This window comes from Convolutriloba macropyga, chromosome 5 (assembly GCF_964194025.1).
Source record: "Convolutriloba macropyga chromosome 5, txConMacr16.3, whole genome shotgun sequence".
NCBI lineage: Eukaryota > Metazoa > Xenacoelomorpha > Acoela > Convolutidae > Convolutriloba > Convolutriloba macropyga.
The window spans coordinates 2244494-2270888 of NC_134472.1; the positions used below are offsets into that span (position 1 = coordinate 2244494).

Sequence of the window (26395 nt, forward strand, 5' to 3'; positions counted from 1 at the left end):
CCCCCCCCCAAGCTTAGTGAGCATAAATCTTTTATTACCCCCAAGCGCACGTGCTATTTTCTTACATAGTAATGTGCTGTATAACAACATACCATTTGTAACTGGGGGCCATAAAAATCACTGGGGGCCGAAACGGAAGAGATCCGTTTATTTTAGATTTTAGATTTTTTCAAAAGCTCCGTAAATGGTTGCTAAGTAGCAATTCAACAATTTTTCATCTATTTCATCAAAATTGAATAAGACTAATTTCCTAGGGACAAGTAACATATATATTTTTCTTTTTTCTGAAGAAATAAAATATTAATGATAATCGTTCTCCAAATATTTTTTACAAAAATGGTTAGAACACCAACGAAGAACGAAGAAGCCAACTTCTTGTGTCCCAACTTCAGCAGCTTGTTTTGGATTCATCAAGCAGTGTTGCATCTGTCTATTTTTCAATTTTTTTGACAGAAAATCAGTAGCAAAGATACCTACTTTTAACAAATTGAAAATATTATTACAGGTAAATGCGAATGCATTTTATTTAATTGGGTCTTTCCCATTATAACCCCGCCCGCTTAGTGGTTAGATAACCTATAGCCCCCCAAACATGGTAAATATACCATAATGGGGGCTATATTTTTGTGGGGGGCTATAAGGGGAAACACCCATTTTATTTAGCAAATTCCACCGCACGTCTTTAATTACTGAGCTAATAATCATTTTTTAAAGAAATGTTCAAGATTTATTTAACTGCGTACTTTTTGAAATTAGTTTTGAAATAGACTTAATTTTTAATCGAGGAAATTTAAAAAACTCCTCGAGACTTTTTTTTCGTTTACAATTAAGCAGGATTCGGCACCTTTAGATAAAAATTCAATTTTCTCAGGAAATTTTTGAATTATTTTCATTTTCAATTCGACTATTTATATTTAAAACGATTTCACTCCTCAAAATGATATTTACATTTTACGTTTTCCGGTCTGGCCTATAAGTAGGCTCAAAAACAAAATAAAGCATAAAATATTGCTTTAGATTGTTAACTCTGGTTAATGACAATTGTTCACGTAAGAAGAAAGCAATTCCAAAAAAGATTTCAAAAAATTTGCGCGCTGAAAATAATTGAATTTGTAAATTTGTTGAAGCAATAAAACAACGAGTAAATTGAAGTCGAAAAAAGATATATAGTGTTCAATATTTACTGTAACTTGGGAATGCAAAGTTACGATATATCTCCAAAAGGGAAACGCGCTGAAGCTCGTGCCTAAAAAGTTTTTAGGTTTACGTTTCTCGGCCTTGCATTTTGTGCGCGCATTTATAGAAGCATCCAAATTTGGGGTCTATGAAAATATAGCCCCCCCCCATTATGGTATATTTACCATGATTGGGGGGGGGGCTATAGGTTATATGACCACTAAGCTGGGGGGGGGGGGCTATAATGGGAAAGACCCCAAATTTGTTTTTTTTTGCTTCAGAGTGTTTTTTGTCAAAATTAAAGTTAGCAATAGTTTTTTGCTGACTATTAGGAATCCAAGAAAAACCTTTCAAAATTACAACCGAATCGTCCATATCCTTCTGATTTCCTATAGGCCCCCATTAAGGTATGTTTGCGGTAATTGGGGAGGGGTTTATATTATATGTCCACTAAGCTAAGGGGGAGGGGGTGGTATCATGGGAAAACAACCAGAATAGATTTATCCAACATTCTGATTTGACACTTTGCAAAATCTTTTAGATCTATTTGGGACCTCAGTTACAAAAGTTGTTCTGTTATGTAGAACATTTGGGTCTTTCACATTATAGCCCCCATTATGTTGTAGTTACCATGATGGGGGGAGGCTATAGGTTATAAGTCCAATAAACTGTGGGGGGGGGGGGGGGGGGCTATAATTGAAAAGACCCGGACATTTTTCAATTGTGCGAGTCCTTTTTCTCATTGTTTTACTTTTTCTTTATTTTGTACAAACTTTGGGATCTACTCTGTTCCCTCCTCCTCCAGTGTTTTTATGACACCAACGAATTAAATTATATGGGGACTTCCCATTACACCCACCAGCTTAAAGATGATGTACTCCAATCATAGGGGGGCTATAATTTCAGGTCTTTCCCATTTTAGCCCCCCCCCCTCCCATCTTAATGGTCAGGTAACCTATAACCCCATCACGGTAAACATACCATAATGGAGGCTATAATTTCGTGTGGGTGTTGGGGTTGGGAGCTAAATGGGAAAGACCCATTATGTGTTGCAATATAGCAAGTTGGTATCTAAAATAAGCACGTTAAGTTATTTGCCAATTTAAGCTGGGGGGAAGGGGCAGAATAGATCCTAAACATTCCGAAGTCATTGTCTTCAGAAGGTCGAGTAAGGAACGCACCACAAGTTTTCCTGGGATAATCCCTGTCGGTCATCACTCATGTTTATCTTTGGTGGGGGAGGGTTCTTCTTGTTGCCCCCCTTCTCATCGCCCTCTTCCTCTTCTCCTTTCTTTTTCTTTCCTCCTCCTCCACCGCCTTTGCCTTTGGCTGCGCCCTTTTTAGGTGGCATACTTCACATATATGCTCACATTTGGTTCCTAAATCCGTGCAATCCAGATTTTGGGTCTTTCCTATTATAGCCACATTTCGTCAATATTTGGGAAGATTATGGCCAACTTAAATATATTTTTTAATTTGGGATATTTCGACTATGTAGCCTAATCGTGGTTGCTTCTGTTTGTTGAAATTGAAAGAATTCACTATAATTCGTGTACTGATGTGTGCTACACTCAGTAACACTGTTCGATAATCTTAGTGCTATTTTGAGAATTTACGTTATAGTGCGTGAAGCACAAACTTGATTTGGACAAGGTCCACTTTAACGTGTGAACAAATTACTAAGTAGTTTTGAATAAACTACTATTTTAAGATCACTAACTTAAACTGAGAATACCATGACGTGATATTGTCACGCCACACAGTGAACACCAACTTAACCTTGGTAGCTCTGTCGACACTGTTATCTCTATCCAATAGGATATTAGAGAACCACGTGTCCACAAGTATAAAAGGAGCTTGCACGCTCAACCACCAGCACAATTTGGTCCCTGACAACTTCTGATTTAAATCATACTCCCGTATTGCTCCTTTGCATAAATCTCAGCTTACTTGAGATAGATTTTTAACTTAGAATATTTTGTGACAAGTTCTTAACTAAGAACTTTCTAAGTCAGAAAATATTAACTTAGCACAATTTTGGAAATCAGGTAAGTTCAGTTTAAATTCTCTAAGTTATAAAATAACATCTCTTAAATTCTATCTACGTTACAAGTTAACTTAGAATATTTCAACCTGTGTTAACTAGTGCAATCTGAATCTTAATAACTCTAACTATTCTATCCCTTAAAGCTCGGTTCAAATTTGATGCTGTTTAACATAACTTTTCAATTCATATTTGCATTTAACTTTCTTTAATATTTAACTATATATCAAGAGTAGAACTAGGGGTTGAACTCTCAAGTTATACATGTGGTCCCGCGAGTAACCCCGTCGTGTAAGTGTCTTATGTACGGAACAGCAGTATAAATGGTGGTCCCAGAGAGGCGCTTCCAAATTAACTTGTCATTTAAACTATCAAAGAAGCCTGCCTAAATTTAACTTGTTCACTTATTATAGAGAGGCCATTAAATTAACTTGTGTAATTTAACTATTCAAAGGGCTTTTCACCTAAATTCTCAATTGAATTTGATTAAACTATTCCTCTGTTCTTAATAGTTTTAATACAATAATCCTTTAAACAATGACCAGTCCTGGTGCTAGTACTCCTCCACCTGCCGTTACTCCCCCACCTGAAACTCCCATAACACATCCAAACCTTTCACTTATATCTTTCTCAGGTAATGATTCTGATCAGGATGCTACTTCTTTTTGGAACTCTGTAGAAAACAAAATACTCTTTTCATTAGGAACTAGGCCTACAGCACCCGCTGCACAAACTAGCTATGATAAAAGGCAACAATCATTGTTCGGCTCACTTTTAACTGATACAGCATTAGAATGGTTTGAAAGAGAAGTCACAGATGCTACAAATTGGAATACTTCAAAAGATGAATTTATAAAAAGATTCACAGACGGTAGAGACCAGTTTAGATTTAGATTTGAGGTTGAGAACACATTCAGGCAGGAAGGAGAATTAATAAAGAACTATCTACATAGAATAAAGAGTGGAGTTGATAAAGGTTGGCCAGAAAAGATACCAACAGGTATTGAAGCTGATGACAATATAAGAAGGGAGAAGGAAATTCAACAAAAACAACGAAGTCAGAAATACATAGATTTTGCTATAAGAGGACTAGGGCCACAAGGTTTAAACGCAAAGCACTTGAGAAACTTATTGAGAATCCTTCAATAACTTGGACACAGTTTGTTGATCACTTAGTCGTAAAAGACTTAACGTTTTCTGTAACAACAGAGTCTAATGGAGCTACAGGACTAGATAAACTTAAAACACTAGAGAGCAAAATTAATGCTTTAACCAGTCTTTTCAAAAGCAACGAAATAAATGCTATAGATACTGTTAGGCCTAGAGACCCAAACATAAAAGGCAGACCTAACAGTACTATTTTCTGTGATTATTGCAGACGCAATGGTCATTCCATCTCTAGATGCACAAAGAAACAGATAGATGATAGTGTTTACAAATTGAGAAAAAACTAGTTGAACCAAAAAGGCCAAATATAACATTCTTTAATGATTATAGAAAGAAAACCCGAGGCAATACAAGATTCAATGGTCCTAGAAACCAAGGCTATCAATCAAGAGGTGGCTACTCAAACTGTAATCCTAGGTTCAACGAGCCTAGTTTTCAACAACAAAATACGTCTTTTAGTAACTATGGTAATATATTTACACAACCGTACGAACAGACATTCCCTCAGCAAAACACATATGGAAATAATGAACCAAATTTTGAACAACAATCACCATCACCACAACATGAGCAACAGCCAAAACAAGGTGCTAGCTTCTATACACCAAGTAGAAATAACAATCTACAACAAAAACAATCAAAACCTAACAATATTCAGCAACAACCAAATCAAATAAGTTTCGTTGAAGGTGGCGATGACTACGTAAATGCTATAACAGACTTCTTTCCTTTAAACTATTGAAGTCACCGAACGCTACTAAGGAAAGTAGTACTAAGCCAAGAATATACCTCAACTTATATCACTTTGCCACCGGAGACATTAAAAATAATAGTGGTTTAGAAGTAGAGTTCATGATTGACCCAGGATCAACTTGCACTATCATCAATCATCCTATATACCTTGCTCTAGTAAACCTACGACAAAATGTGCATCTACAAAGTACAAATTGTGATTCAAAAACATACAATGGTTGTTCAATAGGAATGCTTGGCTACACAACTATCCAGTCTAGTGTTGAAACCGACGGTAAATATGCAGTCTCCCATAAAGTTTTCGTTACTAAAGAACAGAGACAGAACATAATAGGTATTGATTTTTGTCATTTATTTCTAAAAGCACTTCACTTCGATATCCCCGCAGTAGAATTAAAAACTGAAAAGAATTTAATTTGCTACGGCTAACTTAACAATGAAAAAGATTATCCATACATAACTAAAATGACTGCTTCAAACATAGCTCAACCGATCTTTCTGCAACAGAAAAGTACACAATTGTACAAGCAAAAGCACCCCAGTCAAGCCTTATTTCCACCAGGAACATATTTCATGCCTCATATTAATGTTGCAAAAACTCACCTAGTCTTTGTGAACACACTTTATCTACAACCTGAAGAATTTCTACCCATATCAATGGAGAATCAAAAGAATCACCCAATACAGATAATTAGAGGAATAATAGGTTATGCTATGTGTGATATAACCGACAAACCCATACAAAGGTACAATTTCAAAAACTGCGCCAAATTTACGAGTACATTACTAAACGAAAGTGAGGACTATAACAGTTGCTTCATACTGAACACAGTAGTAAACAATTTACAATAAAGACAGAAAATTCAAACTAATTCTTGCATTAGATATGTAGATTTTTGTACCCAATCTATATTTGACTCTAATATGCCTATAGCGCACACGATATCCTCAGATGCAGAAATGAGAAAAAGTTTTGCTAACACAATCTCCAAGAGAATACCCTTTTTAAAGGAATAGTGTAAAAGTAGAAACTGTGATATAGGTGACATAATAACTTTCAGAGCAGATAATAACTTAGTATATAATCTCATCACTAAGGCTAATCATTATGAGAAGCCAACAACTGATACAATCAAAATAACGCTACTTAATATGAGAGATCACGCACTAGGACTATAAATAGACATACAGTCCAAGACATAGAATATCTAGAAAAGTTCTTAGATAATTTTGATTTCACACAAAGTGATCTGACGGATGATGAATTGTTTGAGTTGATAGAAATAATAATTCAGGATAATGATGTCTATTCACATCATAAGTATGATATTGGCAGAACTAAACATAAGTTTCATTTACCCCTAAAGAAAGACGCTACCTTTCAAAAGCAACGACCTAGCAAAATACCCATTCATCTCAGAGATAAATTAGAAAAACTAATGGATGAATTAAATCAAATAGGAATAATCAGAGAGCTCAATGAGAACGATAATATGAATAGCTGGTTTCTCAATCCCGTTATCATTTTACCTAAGAATGATTATGTAAAACTTGTCATTGATGCTAGATACCTAAACTCTATAACTGATACAAGTAATTCTAGTTGGCCACTCGAACCACTAAACGTTCTAATGGCAAGAACAACCGGAACTATATTTACAAGTAGTGATTCATCATCAGCTTATAATCAAGTACCACTCACTGAAGATACACAGAAGGTTACAAGTTTTATTGTAGGAGGCAGACAGTACACCTATCAAGTAGGATTTTATGGTCTTAAGCCATTACCCAGTTTCTTTAGCAAACTAATGCGTTATGAATTTGGACCTCATATAAAGCGTAAGTAAGCCATAACATACATTGACGACACTCTCTTACAGGCTAAAGATAAACAAGAAATGTTCACAATACTAAAAGAATATAACTCTTTGCTTCGAAAGGCAAACCTGAAAGCAGCCCCGGATAAAAGAATGTTTTTCTTACAAAAAGTAAAATTTCTAGGACATGTTATATCTAAAGACGGACTATCGCCTATTGCTTCGCGCATAGATGATATTAGAAACCTAAAAACGCCAGAATCAAAAACAGAAGTTTTAAGAATTTTAGGAGTGATGGGTTTCTATCACACCTATATTTCAAACTTTCACATAGATGAAAAACCTCTATATGACTTATCTAAAGATACAACATTATTCAAGTGGTTACCAGAACTCGAAAAGGTATTCACAGACTTTAAACAAAGATTCTGTCATGATATTTCTAACGGATTTCCTTCTAATGACTATCCCTTTCATATACATGCTGATTCATCTCACTAAGGAACAGGTTGTGTTCTTATACAAGATTTTCCTGATAGAAAACGTATGATTTCAGCAAACTTGAGAGTATTTGGTCAGGCTGAACAGAAAATGTCCCCTCAACAGAGAGAACTATGCGGAATAATGTCTGCATTACAAACATATGAATTTTGTTATTGGATCCCCTTTTCCAATTTATCTATATTGTGATCACAGACCAATTCTACTTCTTTGGTCACGACGAGGACAAATGTCACATCGTTTCTTCAAGTATCAAGTCGTAATAACTAAGTTCCAAAACTTACAAATTATATACACTAAAGGCAAAAACTTAGCGTTCCCTGACATTCTTAGCCAAAACGTTTCCTTAGCAGATGCTAAACTTTATCAACTAGAACACAAAGTAATACCTAAAGATGAAAAGTTTCATATTAACGGAAAAGAAGTTAACTATTCTGTATTGCATCAAGACGATAAGGACGCAACATCTAACGACTGTTATCCATACATTGCTCAAGTCAAAGGCGAAAGAAAGAAACTAATCAATATAAACGATGAAGGTGACTTTAGTGTAGATGATGCACCAGACTAAATAGATGAGCATTGTAATGCTATACACAGTTTTTCTGATTGTTTTCGCTACGGCACACAAATAAAAATCAAATAAAGAAATTAACTTCAGAACTAACTAGTGAGTATGACAATCACTACTATTCCGAGATAGAAGAAATAGCTGAAATAAATGATGATCGAGAAGGTTACGATGATCAAGATTGGTTGGACTTAGTAGATGGTAATATTGAAAACTCACTTATTGAATAATTAGAATCTGCTAAAGCCGACTATATTAGACGTACAAAATTTAAGAAACTTATTGAACCAGAAGCTTTTCAAAACATCTCAGAAAAGGATGTCCACACAGATACATTAGATTTAATAGCTAAAGTTACAGGTTTTGCAAAAAACGCTAATCTTGACACTGACAATATTCTTGAAGAACGAGTAAACGACTCCGTGATAGATAAAGTTAGAGACTGGTAAAAATTAGGCAAAGCTCCAGAAAAGGACTCCATTATTAAACAATCTAAAGCATTAAAACTTATAGAAATTGTTGTTTCTAGAGAGTCAATATGATTTACTCTGTTATTCTGAACCTTGTGAAGACGGCTCTTTTGACGTTAGGATATGTGCACCACTTTTACTATTTATAAAGATATTTGAAGTCACACATACGCATGAACTTAGTGGTCACAGAGCAGAAAGCACAACATATAATAGAGATAAGCGATATTTCTTTTGGCCCGGCATGTTTAAATGGATTGAAATAATAATGTTAGATTGTTTAAGTTGCCAAACTAATAAGTCAGCAGGCAAAGACTTGAACGAAGCACCCTTAGAACCATGGGGACAATTAGAAATTATACCCTTACATACACTCCATATTGACCTTAAAGGTCCACTACGACCACTTAGTAAAGGATATCGATTTTGTCTTGTAATATTAGACGCTTTCTCTAGATTTATACAAGTATATCCTAGCTAGAATGCCGAAATTCTCGAAACAGTAAATCAACTAAAGAAATTTATAACTACATTTGGTATACCGCAACAAATAGTACATGATAACGGCAAAGCCTTCATTAGTAAAGATTTCGTTCACTATACAAATGAAATGGGAATTACGCTATGCCCCCGAATTGCATATTCACCGTGGACTAACGGCAAGGTAGAAGTACAAAATAAACATTTGACTAATTACCTAAGACATTTTATTATTAAAAGTAGATCTACTTGGTCCGAGTACACTAGTAAACTTGCATTTTCACACAATACTGCAGTAAACTACAGTACAGGATATACTTCTTACGAAATTCTATTTGGAACGAAATCGCAAATACCCTTATCACTAAAGCTAGGACTACTACGAGATAATCAAAAGAAATGCACATCAGACTATTGTAGTAATCTACCACCACACTCGCACAGTGAAGAAACTTGTAATAACAAAAAGATAGAGAAATTGTTACAGAGCAGATTATCTAACGAAATGTTAAACCGAGAGAATACATTTAAAACTATATACTCGAATACCTACACTAAATGTAGACAAACTACGAATAAAGCACACAAGTATAGAAAAAGATTTGAACTGAACTCGGAAAGCCTATACCTGAAGGTAGAAAAGTACTATTAGAAAATCGCTCTAAAGGAGTACTAAAGTCTAAAAAAGCTACAAGAGCTACGCTCAGGCCCTTACATTGAACAACGAATTCTAACTAATAAACAAATGAGAAGAAAACCGTGCATAGATATCATATAGTACCTTATTACCCAAAAGAAGAAAAAATACAAGAGTTAGTTGAGAACTATGTAGTCCCAGACGACACGGATGATTATTATACTCAATATAATAAGCATAATATAGCCAGATCTAATGCCCATAGAGGCGCACAACATATTGCTATTTTGCAGTGGCCCATATTAGAAACACAATATACTGTTAATCCTATTAATACACTACAGCCAACATTTAACGTTGAGGCTACCCCAACAAAAGACTCAGGCTTAGAATCGCAACAAACATGAGTTGATAACACTACACACATTCAAGGCACAAGCTCTTCTAATTTTCTACCCCCACGCATTTCAACCCCCTGCCCTATACAAAATATGTATTCACCTAATAGCCCACAGCAAGAAAGTTTTTCTACCTCACCTGATAATACTGGTAAATTTAAAGCTACACGCAAATTATTCTCCAAGCATTGCATAATAGCCCCACATCATCATCTTATAATTCTACACCTACAGCATCTCCTAATATTTCTAATTTACCAGACGCAAATGAAGAATTGAGTAGACCTCAGCGTAATAGAAAAGCACCTACATTCTTTGGTGAACCTATTCCTTCTGACTTGATACACAAACTCAAAAAGAACAAAAGACATAAAATATCCTTTCTTTGAATACTTTTGTAAGAAAAGCGTACCGTAAACGCATAAAGCTACAAAGAAAATAATTTACAAAAAAAGAATACAAAAAAGTTATAACTCTCAAAAGTCTAAGACACACTACTCTTATTCTGGCATATGTGCAGATATTAGACTCTTTACCGCCTTCGTCATGAGGGTCTCCCTCTTAAAGCATACGCACTCCTTGAAGTTCAACTGAGCTAACTCAAATAGCTTTCTTGCAATTTTGGTCCAGTCTTTGGGGACCACCACGCCACACCCAGTGCAAAGAGTTGATTTTCCAACTCATTTTTTTCCTCCCAATATTAATCCAGGTCACCACGAGGCCTCTTATACAGTCTTTGATAGAACTAAAATAGCAAATAAGCTTTCTTTTTATTGGGTTATACAATTTATATTTCTCTCTACCATCTCCCTTCTTTTTCTTAAAACTTCTTGCTCCTTTTGCACTATAAACAACACCTTAATTAACACATATATGTTCCCAAATCGGCCCGATGGAGGCCTGTACAAGCAGTTAGATAAAAGTCAAAACGATGAAACAAAATTTACTTACATCCTTCCCCACGAAGAATTCGATGATGTCACTTGTTTCATCAGAAACACACTGGGTTCTTTTTAGCTCCCACGGAGAATAGCTTCCCCGAGCCCCCAGAATTCCTTGCACCTCATCATCAGTTAGCACAAGACTAAAAAGAGTGAAAACTCTTCCGCACCTAACCCAGAAGTATCTAGGCATATAAAACCTAGATATTGCTGCCTCCTTTTTCTCTCTAAGGCACCAGTAACTGGCTCCCGATTGAAGCCATTAACATTCAGTTTCCACTCAGCAGCGTCTAACTGACCTCGGTTTTCTTCAGTCTCCCGCAGATAATTCACCGTGTACCAATTCATGATAAATAATAGATTGAATGAAGTAGAAAGAAAAAGGAAATTTAGAAAATTAAAAATATAAACAGAAATGGAAACAAAGAAAGTTAGAAATGAAGAATCAGAAGGTTAATGAAATCAGAGAGAGTTCAAAGATTCGAGTAAAAAACCAATTATATAGTAAGAACGTTTAAGGCAAAAAGCAAATAGCCCACTCAACGCAAGTCTTACACAAAGTACGCGATTAATCACCATTGCAAGCTGTTACACACACATAACTTCTATACATGTTCAACACTCATACACTTTCAAAATCTACACATACCTTTTATTGCAAACTAACGCTGAAAACACATGTTACCCAAAGCAAAGCTAAATAGAAATAAGTCCCCCATGAGCAAATACTTCATCTAAAAGTTAAAATACCTTAAGTAGAAATTTGTCCCTTACAAACTAATTAACCAAGACTAAATCGCATCTACTCAGAAAACGCACATTTAGGCAACCCAAATAGTCAACAGATAAGAGCTTAGCTTACTAGCTTAAGGACCCAAGCAATGTATAAAGTAAACGTTATAGCACTTACGAGTAAATAAGGAACCACAATTATTTCAGCTTTTACTCTCCATTCACAGAGAAAGCTAGCATGATAGATTTGCAAAATCACCAAATGTACTTGGCTCTAGCACATGCACTGACTAAACAATTGCCCTCTCAGGTTCATAGTAAGGTTATGGCTAATTTAACAAAAATTCGTATTAAAACCTTTGCTTTTTCAAACTATTTTTCTGATCGTTTCTGGAAAAATTGTCTGAATGCCCTAAAAAACTGCCAAATGATTGTTAATTCATCTAGCTCCAAATTGGCGTTAACGAAATTTTCAAATTCTTAAGACAAGTCCACAAAACACGAGCTTAAAGTAATTTATCAAATATCAATTTACGAATTTTGACTTTTCAAAGTATTTCTCTGACTGTTTCTGGAATAACTGTTCAAATGCACTGCCATTTTGCAAATTGAGTGCTTAAATATACAAATTTGGTGTGGCGGTAACAGAATTTCTGTATTCACTATAAAAGTTAAGAAAAGGCGAAAGCTAAAAAGCACAGAACAGGCGAAAAAAATGTAAGTCAAATTAACAATCTGCAGAGAGAAATTCTCAACACGTAACATATTCACTTTCATATTGAACTTAACCATGAATGTTCACACTATAGCCGTAATAGTGGAAATTCTCATTTTGCTTTAGAAGTACACTTTTGAAGACATAAGATTCGATCATAGAGAACGTATGAAACACTAAAACCCTGATCATTGATTTTTGATGCATTATCGTAATGTTCTTGTCGTATGACCAGTATATCAATATACTACATCACACTAGGTAAGGCTATCGATCAGCCAATTAGGTTTGAGAACACAGATTTTGGTAACTTAACCCTGACAACCACTATTTAAGAGCCTTACCAAAATTCAAAATCACTTTTCTCAGTTACCTTCTGAAATCAATTACTTCTTTTGCTCTCAGATTCAGCTCTAACTTAACCATCTCTCTATCTCTCTCTCTCTCTCTCTCTCTCTCTCTCTTTCTCTCTTTTTCTCTGTCTCAATTTCTATCTTTCACATTTTGCCTCTTTCAACTAATAAACTTAAAAAACTTAACAAAGTTTTCAAGCATTTCAATTTGTGAACAGCAAATACTTGTCCCAACACATCTCCACAACACATATATCAGGTATCTCAGTTCAAAATTAATTCTCAATTCAATTCTCAGTCAGTAACTATAGAAGGAGTTCATAACCCTTCAGATTGAACATAGTACAAGACTGACAATTCAGGAAGTTTCTAAAGTCTAACAAACACCACTCATTTTGAACACCTTCATCACCAGTTAACTCCTTAAAAGCCAATAAATTCTAATTTATGACCAAAGTCTCATTCGACCAAAACGGTTTTCTTGTTTCTCTTTCTATCAACCCTGATACACTTGTGAAAGTTTCTATTAAGGCAAATCAAAATTTGAAATTCAATAATGAACTAAACACCTTAACCAGTTGTCAAATTTCTAACGAAGTAAGAACTGTAGTGTTTTTTGTCACTAATTCTAACGAAGACCCTATTGCTGTCTTCTGGGAAAAATATAACCCTAAACAACCTAACAAATTATTATTACAAATTTATTCTTCAAGTTTAGTTGATTTAGATATTTCAAATGTCCCTTGTTTGGTTTTAGAACCACCAACTGATCAATGAATATCCGTTAAACGATTATTGGGTTATAGCTTCAAGAACAACTTTCTCAACTTCTTACAGTCCTTATAACATCCCGCATAAAAATTTAAAATATAACAATAAGTCAGCCACAATTGATCGATCGTATATTTCACATAAAGAAAACATTGTTATTTTCTTCGTTAAGGACGAATTTGTAAACTTAGAAATAAATGTTTGTTGGACCCCTAACAAACCAGAACATATTGAACGCTTTCAATTCCAATTAAACAACAGGGACGAAATAGACATTGATGTCATCGAAGCTCCACTTATTGTAGACCCTTTATCTATGTTACCACTCTCCCTTGAAAAACAAGTTCTTACTACCCTTGCATTCGACCCGCTATCGTATATTAGAATATTCCTTTTACAGAAAATATTCAAATTCGGAAATAAAACTGTAACACTTGATAAGTGTTTTGTTTCTAATCAACAGAGAATAGTTGCATTCTTTGTAACATCAGAAAATAACGCAAAATTTGTTATATTTTTTTTGGGTACCATATAATCCCGCTCACGTTCACGAGCTAAAATATCAGATTACTTTTACGGATGATAATAACTTGAATTTATTAGACGCACCTTATACTGTCTTCGTTTATTAAATGGAAGACGGAGAAATCAAAAAGACACCAGCAATAGACGAAGTAATAAACGTAAGTTACAAAATGTTTCTTTTCATATCACTTTGCTTAACTCTGTGCCTACCTGTTGCAACTGATATTGAGTCTGAAATTGTTCAATTTTTTGCAAATTTAGAAATACTCTTTGAATGCAACGATTCTCACCCACGATTCATAAAATGTGTCGTAAATAGAAATAATTGTCTACCTGAAGAAATTCCATACCTTAAATTACTAGCGCCTCCTGAAAAGCCATCAATTTCAGAAATTTGGTCAAAACGCAACGTCCATTTGCCATTATCACTGAATAGAGACCAGTTCTTTAAAGAAAAACTTACTGATAAGAAAGCGCTTCTTTCAAAAGTAGAATATTTTATAACCTACAAACAAAACCAAATTCGTTCTGTTCAGTTTCTCAAACTAATTGCTATAATACCTCGTGCCCTTCTCTGTGTTATAACTGCTTGCTGTGCAAAATATTTGAACTTTATTATATTTCTTGCATTACTACTCTTAGCGTCTTTCACTGACGCAAGACCATCTGAAAAGATGAGTATCTATGACGATACAGCTCCTAACCTTCATGTTAACCACTTTAACTGCTCAAAAATGATCTAGTAGTAGCACCCTACGAAATACGCCCTGATAAAATTAGCACTAATCAAGCACGAGTCACTCTTTACCAAAGAAATTATAAAGTTAAGCTAGAAGCAACTATGTGTAAAGCAACCCAACAGCAATTGCGTTGGTTTTGCGATTTTTTTTACTCTAGTGGCATAGATGCCAGACATAATACTATTACTACTTCAGTTAAGCTTGATGCTCAGAAATGCAAACTTGCAAAAGAAAGAAAAAAGATAAAGCTTTCCCCATCTTCTAGTTCAGTTGAATTCGATTTCGACAAATCTTTGTTCTCAAACTTTAACTCAGGCGATGTTGGAACTGGAAACAATGAATGTAACTCCCGAGGTTGGATTACACACTACACTTATGAAACATATATGCAAAATGTTAGCCTGAATGTAAACCTTAGAGATGGCAGAGTTAATAACTGGCAAAATATACCTCTACCTTGTCCTTTATCAGCCGGAGGCTGCAATTCTACATCTACTGATCCATTTGCATACACTTGGGATGAACCCAATAATTGTCTTTTCACTATGATTTGCACTTTTGACGCTCAAACGATTAAAGCTGATGACAAATACTACATAGTAAAGGATCCTAAACTTACTTCAGCTCAGTCAGATTTCGACTTACAAAGCTTTATGTTCCAAGTTTATAATAAACCACAGTCTTTATGTTGTCATCCACAAATAGTATATCCTACGCCATATGATTCTCTATATATTAGTCTTCGTGACGGTTTTGGTATGAACACTGGAGAACCCATTCACAAATTTAAATCTGATACCAGTGCTATCCCGCTTAAAAATAAATATTATTCCAGTGACAACAAAACACTTGACACAAAGCATTTTCAAATTTATGAGAATATTGATTTCGAAGCCCATCTTGGAACAAAAATTGACTTTTTGCACTTTAATAATCTTCGGCAACTTCAAACTTCTACTCTAGAGCTATTAAGAAATGACTGTGAGTTAGAACGCTCAACTATTATCAACACTTGAATGATTTCTCATGAAAATCCGCGTTTAGCTGGATATACCTTAACAAGAAACAGATCTATGTTTATCAAAACAAACGGCAATGTTGCCTGGCTATATAATTGTCCTGAATTTCATTCAACCTTACAAATTCTTAGTAATTGCTATAACTGAATACAAATTCTCTATGAAGATGAAATACATTTCGTTGATCCAATTTCTAGACAAACCCTCACTGAAGCCGAAGAACAATTTTGCTCCGATAAACATTCAAGCTTATTTCAACTAGATGTTGACGATGACAATTCATGGGTTGAACTAACCCCACAAAAGTCAGAAGACCTGTACTCTTTAAACCACAAATAGTCATTCAGCAAATTGCAAATATAATTACTGCAAGCATTCAGGCTTCTATCTACACATATAAAGAAATAATGGCTTTCTGGTATTCAATAAATTTCAACTCCAATATGAAAGGAGTTCTCAAACACTTTACTAAGTCACTATTAGGTAGCAGGGAATCATTTTCAAATATTTCAGGCACAAATTATTATGACTCTAGAACTTTTTATCTGGATTCATTCATTTCACCCGAATTCTTTAATAATCATTTTGTTGAAACCTTTGGCAAAATATAATATATAATTGACCGATGCGGAATTTTCTTTGCCGCTTTCTTATTCATTAAGTTGCTCATCGACATAGTCTTATGCTTAATTCGAGCATTGCAAATTAACAAAATTACAGATGCATCCTTTCACTTTGGTAAAGCACTCTTTGCTGCCACATTTGATTTAAAGTCAGTTCCAATTTTGACTTCTATCTATCAAGAAACTACTTCAGAAAATGATAACACTGATGAAAATAGAGAACGGACAATACAAATTCCAAAATCAGATAATGCTATTGCTAGAGAACGAGTTATTCAAATTCCACCTTATACAGAGAATACAGGCTTACAAGCTGTAATATTTGAGAATAAAAGTGTTTATCCAAACCTAAATGATGAGAATAATAGAGACGAAAACAGAAACGATCATAACGTTCCTACGTCTCCAGTATAGGATTAATACCTCTATCACTCTAATATCATCAAACTATATGATCATCATACAATACAGACTGACTTCATATTTACTACTGATTTACTTTGAAAAAAAAATACAAAAAAATAAGAAAAAGGGAATACTTGCAAAGTAACTTCAAAAAATATACTCTTAGAATAGAATAAGAGTAGAAAATACTTGATATTTCAGGAACTTTCTTCAATCCCTAACGAATTGATACCAGTCTTTCAGAACGAATCTTCAAGTGGTTGGCCTGAATACAATACACAATCAACTTCTAAACCCCAATCTGGAGTAAAACAACTGGACCGACTAGTACAACCGACAACTCACGTTACCCCATCTACAACTTTTCTCTCAGCTATCAAGATTTCAGCAGTACAAACTCAATAACTAGTGCAAATTCATCAACGACGGTTACATCATCCAAAAGGAGAACGAAAACCGCAGATACAATTGCAAAGAAACTACCACGTAAACAATTCATTAGAGAGACATTCAGCCCAGCGACACTGCTAGAAGTAAATATACCCAAGACAAACAGTACAGTACCCAACGTCTTAGCAAACACTACAACTACCCAATCTTCACAACCAAACGTTCTTAATCTTCATCATCGCACAACTACCTCCTTGCAAGACCGCCTACAAAAACAACATCAGGCTGAGATACAAGCTAAGACCCGCGGTTTTAGTGGACACCCGAACTACGATACGAATTTAATCTACCAGTTGCAACCCAACATCAATAGATTCAATCGCATTGGTTATTTGTCACACAAGAACTCTTGTCTACTAACTAATCACAACTTACAAAGACAAACAATACAAGTCCCGTTTGATAATATTGCAGCAAATCTCACTCCTCAGCTTGATACCTTTACATATCAGGTGCAGCAAAACTTTCTGACAGAAAGGCAACGCTCTCGACTTCTCGAACAACGGATTACTGAGCTCCAACTGGAGATGGCAAATCTGAAGCATCATTTCCACATCCTCCGCTCATCACGTTGAGCACTCACGGAATGGAATAGATAAATTTGTGGTTGTTGTTGTGGTTGTTGATCTTTCTCCGGCGGTGATGAAAATTTTTCGTTAACACATTCGTTTTCACTTCTAATTAATAGAGTCTTTTTGATTACTTCTCTGGTTCCATTACTTACATCAAGTAAAATACCTAAAAATAAATCCGAATGTCTTCTATCTCCATTGAAGCTATCTTCACCGATTACATTTATCGCAATTTATGGTGAAAAATGAGTCCGTTCCTATCATCAAATTATTGATTTCGTTCCAAATAAGGTTTGTTCAACAGAATTCCATAATTTAAAATATCTTACAATCTTTCAGTAGACGTTAAGTACTTCAAAACATATTGTGATCTCGCTGAATTTATTCAATCGCAATTTATTAAAACTTCAAAAACGTTCTTAGTTGGAAATAAATTCTATACCCCATCGTCAGCTCATTGGACTTTTGAGTTACAAGAAATTATCTTATTCTTGCAAGATAACAGTTCCAATGGAATTGTAGTTTATTTTCATCAAATTCCAGAGTACGATTTATTTGAAATTCTAAAGCTTTTTCATACCGAAGAAATTCTTAACATCAATAATCTAAACTTTCGACCGCTCATTTATTTCAATTATTATGTTAGTCTTCAATATTTTGGTGATCGCGAATCTAGAACACTTTACATACATTGTTACAACTTTTTGCTAACAGATTTTTCTTGATCGCCATCCGCCATTCACAGTTTAAGTACTAGTTGAAACTTCCCGTCAATTCCCTTCAAGGATTAATTTGTCTTCATTTTCACCATTGCTATTGACACAAAAGTTGAATTACTACAACATTCAAAATGAACACATATTTTGAAACAGGCGTTGATATCGAATGGTTTAGAGATTATTGTCAATTTTCTGCACATGTTGAATCTGATTGGATAAACTTCTCTAAACAAATTATTTTTAACGATAAATTTTACAAAATCTCTGACTTGTATAATTCCGATTTTCAAGCCGAAGTTACTCTATTTCTTGAAGACTTAGAACAAAGGGATATTGTTATTTATTTGTAATTAATGACAAAAAGCAAAATTAATTGCTTCATGAAGATAATTCAAAATGATCAAGCAAGTCTAAACATTAATTCATTAAATTTTAACTTCAAAGCTTACTTCGATTAATTTATTATTCAACAAAACTCAAGTAAAGATGAATTACGAAACTGAATTCTTTGTTTGGGGAGTTATTTCAGCAACACTAGCCCTTATGGTGTTGTGCGCAGTTATTTTAATCTCTTTATTCATTTACCTCGCTTGTCACTATAGACCATTAACTTAACCAGTATATTGTTCATTTTATATTATCTTATTATTCAACTTCAGATGTATTAACAGCACAACTTTTATAGAAAAACTACAAAACGTCTACTACAACGGCCACCCAAGAAAGCTTGGACATATTATTTTGTACAGCTTAGTTTCTCAGGACATTGTCAAGCCTTCTTCAAGAGAGTAACTCAGAAAACAAGAAGCTACGATGCACTTTAGAACTCTAACCAAGTAATCAACCTCACAAACATTTAATGCTTAATTATTATAAAGTTAAGCTAAATAAATTATTCATTTATGTAAAACTTGATGTTTTGATTTAATACCTATGGACCGGGATGGGATGTACTGAAGTGTGCTACACTCAGTAACACTATTCGATAAATTTAGTGCTATTTTGAGAATTAACGTTATAATGCGCATTTTGAGAATTTACGTTATCAAGCACAAACATGATTTGGACAAGGTCCACTTTAACGTATGAACAAATTACTACGTAGTTTTGAATAAACTACTATTTTAAGATTACTAACTTAAACTGAGAATACCATGACGTGATATTGTCACGCCACACAGTGAGCACCAACTTAACCTTGGTAACTCTGTCGACACTGTTATCTCTATCCAATAGGATATTAGAGAACCACGTGTCCACAAGTATAAAAGGAGCTTGCTCGCTCAACCACCAGCACAATTTGGTCCCTGATAACTTCTGATTTAAATCATACTCCCGTATTGCTCCTTTGCATAAATCTCAGCTTACTTGAGATAGATTTTAACTTAGAATATTTTGTGACATGTTCTTAACTAAGAACTTTCTAATTCAGAAAATATTAACTTAGCACAATTTTGGAAATCAGGTAAGTTCAGCTTAAATTCTCTATGTCATAAATTAACATCTCTCAAATTCTATCCAAATCACAAGTTAACTTAGAATATTTCAACCTGTGTTAACTAGTGCTATCTCAATCTTAATAATTCTAACTATTCTATCCCTTAATGCTCGGTTCATATTCGATGCTGTTTAACATAACTTTTCAATTCATATTTGCATTTAACTTTCATTAATATTTAACTATATACCAAGAGTAGAACTAGGGGTTGAACTCTCAAGTTATACATGTGGTCCCGCGATTAACCCCGTCGTGTAAGTATCTAATGTACGGACCAGCAGTATATTCGTAAGAACCGATGAAGCAATTCTTGGCCACATTAATTGTCACTCATTCAATGCTTGCTAAGTCTAAAAGTGACGCGATCAGAGCTCCGCTACACTACTGATTAAGAACGGACTTTCAGACTATTGGGGGGGGGGGGTAGAGGGAAAGACTCATAAAAAAATTCTAAGAGAGGTTGTGTCTTTCCCAATATAGCCCCCGCACCCTCCCCCCCCCCCCTGCTTTGCAGTCAGATAACGTATAGCCCAACAATTGCCGTAAATATACCATAACTAAGGGCTTAAATTTCTTGGGCGGCGGGGTGGGGGTGGCGGCTATCATATGAAAGATCCGGAAAATGTAATGGACGCGGGGATTGAAAATTTGGATCTTTTCCAATATAGCAATCTCTCTCTTTGTATTTTCCATCCAATTTCTAACCTTCTGCTAAATGTAGCTTTGGTAAGTAGAGCAGTGTTTTTCTCTATTCAGAGATTTTGTTTATGTTCCTCTATTTTCTTTATCTTGGTTTATTAAAAATAGCCCGAATTGAATGAATATGCGCACGTGCATGAGATCATATAAACATATATCTTCTAAAGCGGAAGAAGACAGTGGTCTTTCACATTATAATCCTTCCGCAAAATTGTAGCCCACCTTCTGTTACTTTAGGGCAATGGGTGGCCGGTGGATAGGGGAAAGGGGTTTAACCCGGGCACAGAACCCAAGAACACGAAATGCGAACGCAGGGATCTTTTTCTTCTTTGCCCCCCAGCTTAGCGGGCGCATATTATTCCCACCCCCAGTCGCACGTGCCATTTTTTACATAATGATTTACAATGTAATGGCACGTACTCTGTAACTGGGGGCGCAAAACGTACTGGGGGCACAAACGGAAAAGATCCGAACGCAGAATAAGCTCTGGAGTAGTGGATTCACAGGACAGATGCCACTTCATTCTGCCACAACTGTCTCGTTTTGCTCAATTATTTTGAGCGCTAAAAAATCTCTAATAGAATCGCCAAAACCAGTGGTGAAATATTGGGGTCTTTCCAATTGCAGAAAACCCGGGTCTTTCCCATTATAGCCCCCACCCACAAAATTATGCCCCCCATTATGGTATAATTACCATGTCGGGGGGGGGGGGGGGCTATAGGTTATCTGACAACTAAGCTGGGGGAGGGGTAAGATCTGTTCTGTTTTGCCCCCCCCCCCCCCCCCCAGTGATTTTCACACCCCTCATTTACAAATTATATGTTATTATATAGCACGGTACTATGTAAGAAAATACCACGTGCTCCTGGGGGGCATAAAAAATATAAGCTCACTAAGGTAGGGGGGGGGGAGCAGAATAGATCCGGGGGCTATGATGGGAAAGACCCGAATCCCCCAAATCCCCCTCCCCTTCCAAGCTTATTAATCGTGTAACGTATACATCCCTCCCCTAATCAGGGTAAACATACCATTTAGGGTCGCACTAATTTTGTCGAGGGGGCTATAGTGGGAAAGACCTTTGTAATGCTTTAATTTGTAAGCCACTCTGTGAAAAGGGGAGTATGGTCTTTAAACTCCGCATATGTGAAAGTGGACATTTACGACATGTTAATGAAGACGTAATGAAAGAAAGCCTATCGGGTCAATAACTGCATGAAAAATCCTCAGCGTAATATTTGCGGATTAAGGATTTAAAAACGTTGCTATGTAGCACTCAACGCAACTCAACCCCTGACAAATCAGCTAACTCAGTTGAAGTTTGAGCATTTAATAACACAACTCGCTGTTGAGTTTTGAGATATTTGTACTAAGCTCATGAAGAAAAGGTTTGACGCGCAAAATGTATTAATAATGACAACTTTTTAAAATTTTGGCTTTGGTCATTTCGCTTTTGCGCTAGTCTATGGCGCAGTCTACTTGATTGTTTGAACACCGAAATTTTTTTATGTTTGTTGCTAGCTCGGTTGGCTGGTTTCGGCTTGAGGTGAAATGGAATCTGAATATCTGGGCAGAATTTGTGCAAATTATTAGTTTTCTGCTTTATTATCCTAGACAAGAACGGTAATCCACTATTTAGTGTGCTTCAAAAAGATCTATCCATTAAGAAAAATGAACCCCAGAGTTGGGTTTTGAGAAATTTGAAAACAACGTCTTTCAATTTAGTGGAAAAAATCAAAAAGTTGGCAGCAAGACGTTAGGCAATCCGTCAGTGTCAATTATAAGACAATAAATTTCAGTCACTCTTAGCATTCGTAGCTAAAATCTTGTTGAATTGAGTAATTGTATGAGTACCAGTCACCTATTGGTTAGCAAGCAGACTCTACCATTTGGCAATTTGTCTCCTTCGACCTAAATTTATTAAGTTGTTCAACTTAACATAATCTTTGTCTTTTTACAAGGAATAAACTAGAAAGCACTTCTGCTTTATCACATAGCGCTGCCAGCAGGTCAAAGCAAGAGGGGGAATATCGATGAACCGAAAAGCAGATTGGTTATACAACAAATTGGCATGACAGGACAACAGATCTATCAATGTTATAGACAAAAAGGCTCTAAACGATTCAATGGTAGAAAAACAAAATAAAATAACAGAGGAACCGTGTTACGAAACATCATGTCGGAGTGCTCAAAAATGAAGAAGTCTGTTATATCTTTTATTACTGAATAAGTTAGGATTCGCGGTGCGAATGCTTTGTCTTAAGAATTGAGTAGCAAGTGCTGGTCAAATACACAATTACTTGTGTAGCGTGAATTATGTTTATTGGAAACGCGACGCGGATCCACTGCTAAGATTAACTTAGGATTATGAAGAGCAAATGCAGAGTAACTTGAATTCAGATTGACTAACTGAGATTATGATTAATAGTAATAAATCGATATGAACAAAATATGAAATAATTTAGTAGACTATCGGGAATATTAGTATAGGTGAATAAATAGAAGTCATAACTTTTAGTTTATAAAACATATGATATAATTATATATATAGAGGGTAAATAATTTAGTACACATAAAGGTTTCGATTAATATTTAGGTATCCATATGTATCACATTTCCCTTGTGACAAAAAAAAATTTAATGTATTTACAATTTTTTAATAACTGCACATAACATGAAATTGAATGAGACAAACATAATTTAACTCAAAATGTAGAAGTACTACTATTGTTAAATATTTGTGTAAATGTGAAGCGAATACGCGTCATAATTTAAGCGTGTGAAATGAATACATTGTACTGAATAATTTAAATGCACAAACAGAAATAAATGGATTCGCAGGGCGAATACTGAAGGAATTAAAAGCTAACAAATGAAGATGAACTGTAATGAATTCAAAGTAAAATTAAAATTATATTTGGATCAGCAGAGCGGGAACAAGACTAAATAAATGAATGCAGTTTAAGACAGTTTTACGAAGTTTTTGAATTTAAATTTCATTTTCAGCATCCCACACCGACATTTCTCGTTCTTGCTCATATTCGAAATATCGAACTCTGGGATCCGGTGGTGAAACTTGTCCCAATTGTAAGTCAGGTCTGGGAGGTGACGGGATTCGAGAATGTTCCGCCGTTTGTATGAGGGTTACCACCGAATCGGACTGCTTTGCTTGTTTCTTCTCTTTTTTATTCTTGCGCTTCTTTGGTTGAGTAGAACTTGTTGAGGCTAGAGAGCTTGTAGGAGAGATGTCAGCATCTGTGAAGCCATAGAATTGGGGTCGATTGCGCTTGCGGCCTTTTGTTTGGTCGTCCTGTGTCTGTGCGGGGGGTACTTGTGATGTAGGTGTAGGTGGGGCCGGTACAATTGAAATAAGAGGCTGGTTTTGAGTTGAGACGTCTTCTTGGATATCAGCTGTGGGAACAGTAAGGCGCCTTTTGAATTGTGGTTTATTCGGCTTGCGGACTGTTAATGCACGCGAGACATTTGAATTCACAGAGGATACTACTGATGTAGTATCACGTTGGCGATGTCTGATCTTGATTTCGCCCCTCTTTTGTTTCTTAAGATCGTTACTATGCTTCGCGATCTTAAACTCTGTGGTTTTTTCGTACGGGGCAGGGCGTCGCTGGGCGTATACCCACAAGTTGGTGGATCGTTCTGCTTTAGTCCCAAATTTTGCGAGATCACTATCTCGGACTTTCACTGGAGTTCTGCCAGGCTCGTTAATTATCGTCGTTGTTGGTGACGATTTGGTGACGAAGGATCCAGGTTTTAGCACTTCGTACAGGCCCGCCAGTTGTCGTTTTGCTCTTTTCTTTTGCGGTAATTTGCGAGCCAGTTTGACGTTAAGGGACTGTTCTGTCCTGGGGATAGGGTCTGTGATCTGCGGATGCGTTATAAAGCGGAACTCTTTGATGTCGGACTCCCGATAGCGTTGTCCTGCGTCTAAAGAGGCCTGGCACATCTTATGTTCTATCTCAATGTCACTTCTGTTGGCACTGATCCATCCATTTTCGTCGAGCAAATCCTCCGCAGAAAGTGTCTCAGCATCTAAATAGTGATTAACAATTTTTTCATAAGTTAGATTTTGACTTGATGGAAGTGTGCTAATATTCCGTAAGGGAGTATTTGCAGGGCGACCGAAATGAGCTTCAAAAGGTGTTATCTTTGTTGTTTTCTGCTTAGTTAATCGTAGATCAGAGACTATTTGTTTTATTACTTTAGCTGTGGAAAATGTATCTTTATTTTCGGCTTTCATGCAGGCTAAACGTCTTTTAATTGTTTGGATCATTCGCTCCACCAATCCAATAGCTCTGATCACCGACCGGAGCGTCGAGAATGTCGATATTATTTTCGTTACAATAATTTGTTACTTGTTTACAAGTCAAGACAAGTTGCTTGGTCTAAGCGTATCGTTCGCGGGATTCCATGAGTATATGCATAATCACGAAGAAATTTTACTACGTTTACCCCATTAGCATTTTCGAATATTCTAACAGTTGGATATTTTGAATAACGGTCAATACATGTTAAGAAGTAAATATCTTTGTCTTTATCATTAATTATCGGACCCCCAAAATCAATCTGTATTTCTTCGTTTGGTTCTTGACAAGCTTTGTGTGGGTGCCATTTAGATTTTGGTATAATAGGTTTGAGATTCTTACCAATATCCGTACACGGGGCGCAATCGGATGTTTTTGCTAAAATTTCCCTATGCATGTAGGGCCACCATGCATATTGAGAGAGATATATCATCCCCCAACTACCCGGGTGCGTCATATGAATGGATTCGAGCACCGCCTCCTTGATAGAATTCGAAATGGCCACACGTTGGTCAACACACAGACACCCAGATTTTACGTGTAGATCCTTCCAGAAGGAGTGGATGTATGTGCTCACTTCTTTACAGCGGGCCTCGTCATCCTGCATTACACAATCGCGGATCTCTTTCAGCACCGCGTCTTTGCTTGTGAGTACCGCCAGGAAGGACTTAGTGAAGAGTTGGTTTAGGTTGTTTTCGAATACCTCTTCCCGTGAAAGCTCAATGTCATAGTCCTCTGGTGATGATGATGCTTGGGTGTTGCTGGGTCCGGCTCTGGTAGATGAAATGGGGGTGGATTGGGTGCGAAATGTCACTCTTGGGGTGTGTGGTGAAGTTGATGGGTTGCTTTGTGGTGCCTCTTTTGCTGACATGTTGATATGGAGTACTTGTTGTGTGGAGCTAGCTATCAAATTGCAATTAGAATTTTGCGACTGGATTCGCGATGCGGCTGTGGTATCAGATTGAAGCAGTTGATTTGCACGGCAATTAAAGTTAGAAATGAATTCAGAATTGTAATTGTTTACTTGTGCTTGAGGAATGAGTGAATTAATTGAGGCATTCGAATTATGCGCGCTAATTTTAGCAGGTTTGCAAGAGTGGACTCGCGTCGGATGTACTTGTTGCTTATAATTACTACTTATGTGCCGCTTTTGGAAAGGAATTTTATTTGCGTTACTAAATAAAGATGTAATCGCGTCGCGAATACGGCAAATTGTTGCTACTATAAATTCCTCATCATATTGATTGACACTTTTAGCGTTCTGATTTGGTTGTCGCGAAATATAATCAACTAAGCCCAT

General features: G+C 35.9%; 2 protein-coding genes across 8 annotated transcripts in view; one reads left to right on the forward strand and one right to left on the reverse strand.

The window, feature by feature from the left end:
• The window catches only part of LOC142339716 (uncharacterized), a 48255-nt gene extending 27323 nt beyond the window's left edge, over positions 1–20932 (reverse strand). For 2 of the 7 annotated variants that reach the window (XM_075389940.1, XM_075389938.1), the window contains exons 1-2: positions 20783–20932; positions 2405–2555 (exon numbers count right to left, since the gene is read on the reverse strand). In XM_075389940.1, coding sequence (XP_075246055.1) covers positions 2405–2527 — 123 coding nt within the window. In that variant the 5' untranslated portion in view covers positions 2528–2555; positions 20783–20932. Of the gene's footprint in view, positions 1–2357; positions 2556–20782 lie in introns of those variants that run through there. The other 5 variants (XM_075389941.1, XM_075389937.1, XM_075389942.1 and 2 more) reach the window with 3 other exon arrangements.
• The window catches only part of LOC142339038 (methylglutaconyl-CoA hydratase, mitochondrial-like), a 398030-nt gene that overhangs the window by 60649 nt on the left and 310986 nt on the right, over positions 1–26395 (forward strand). The window lies entirely within an intron of this gene.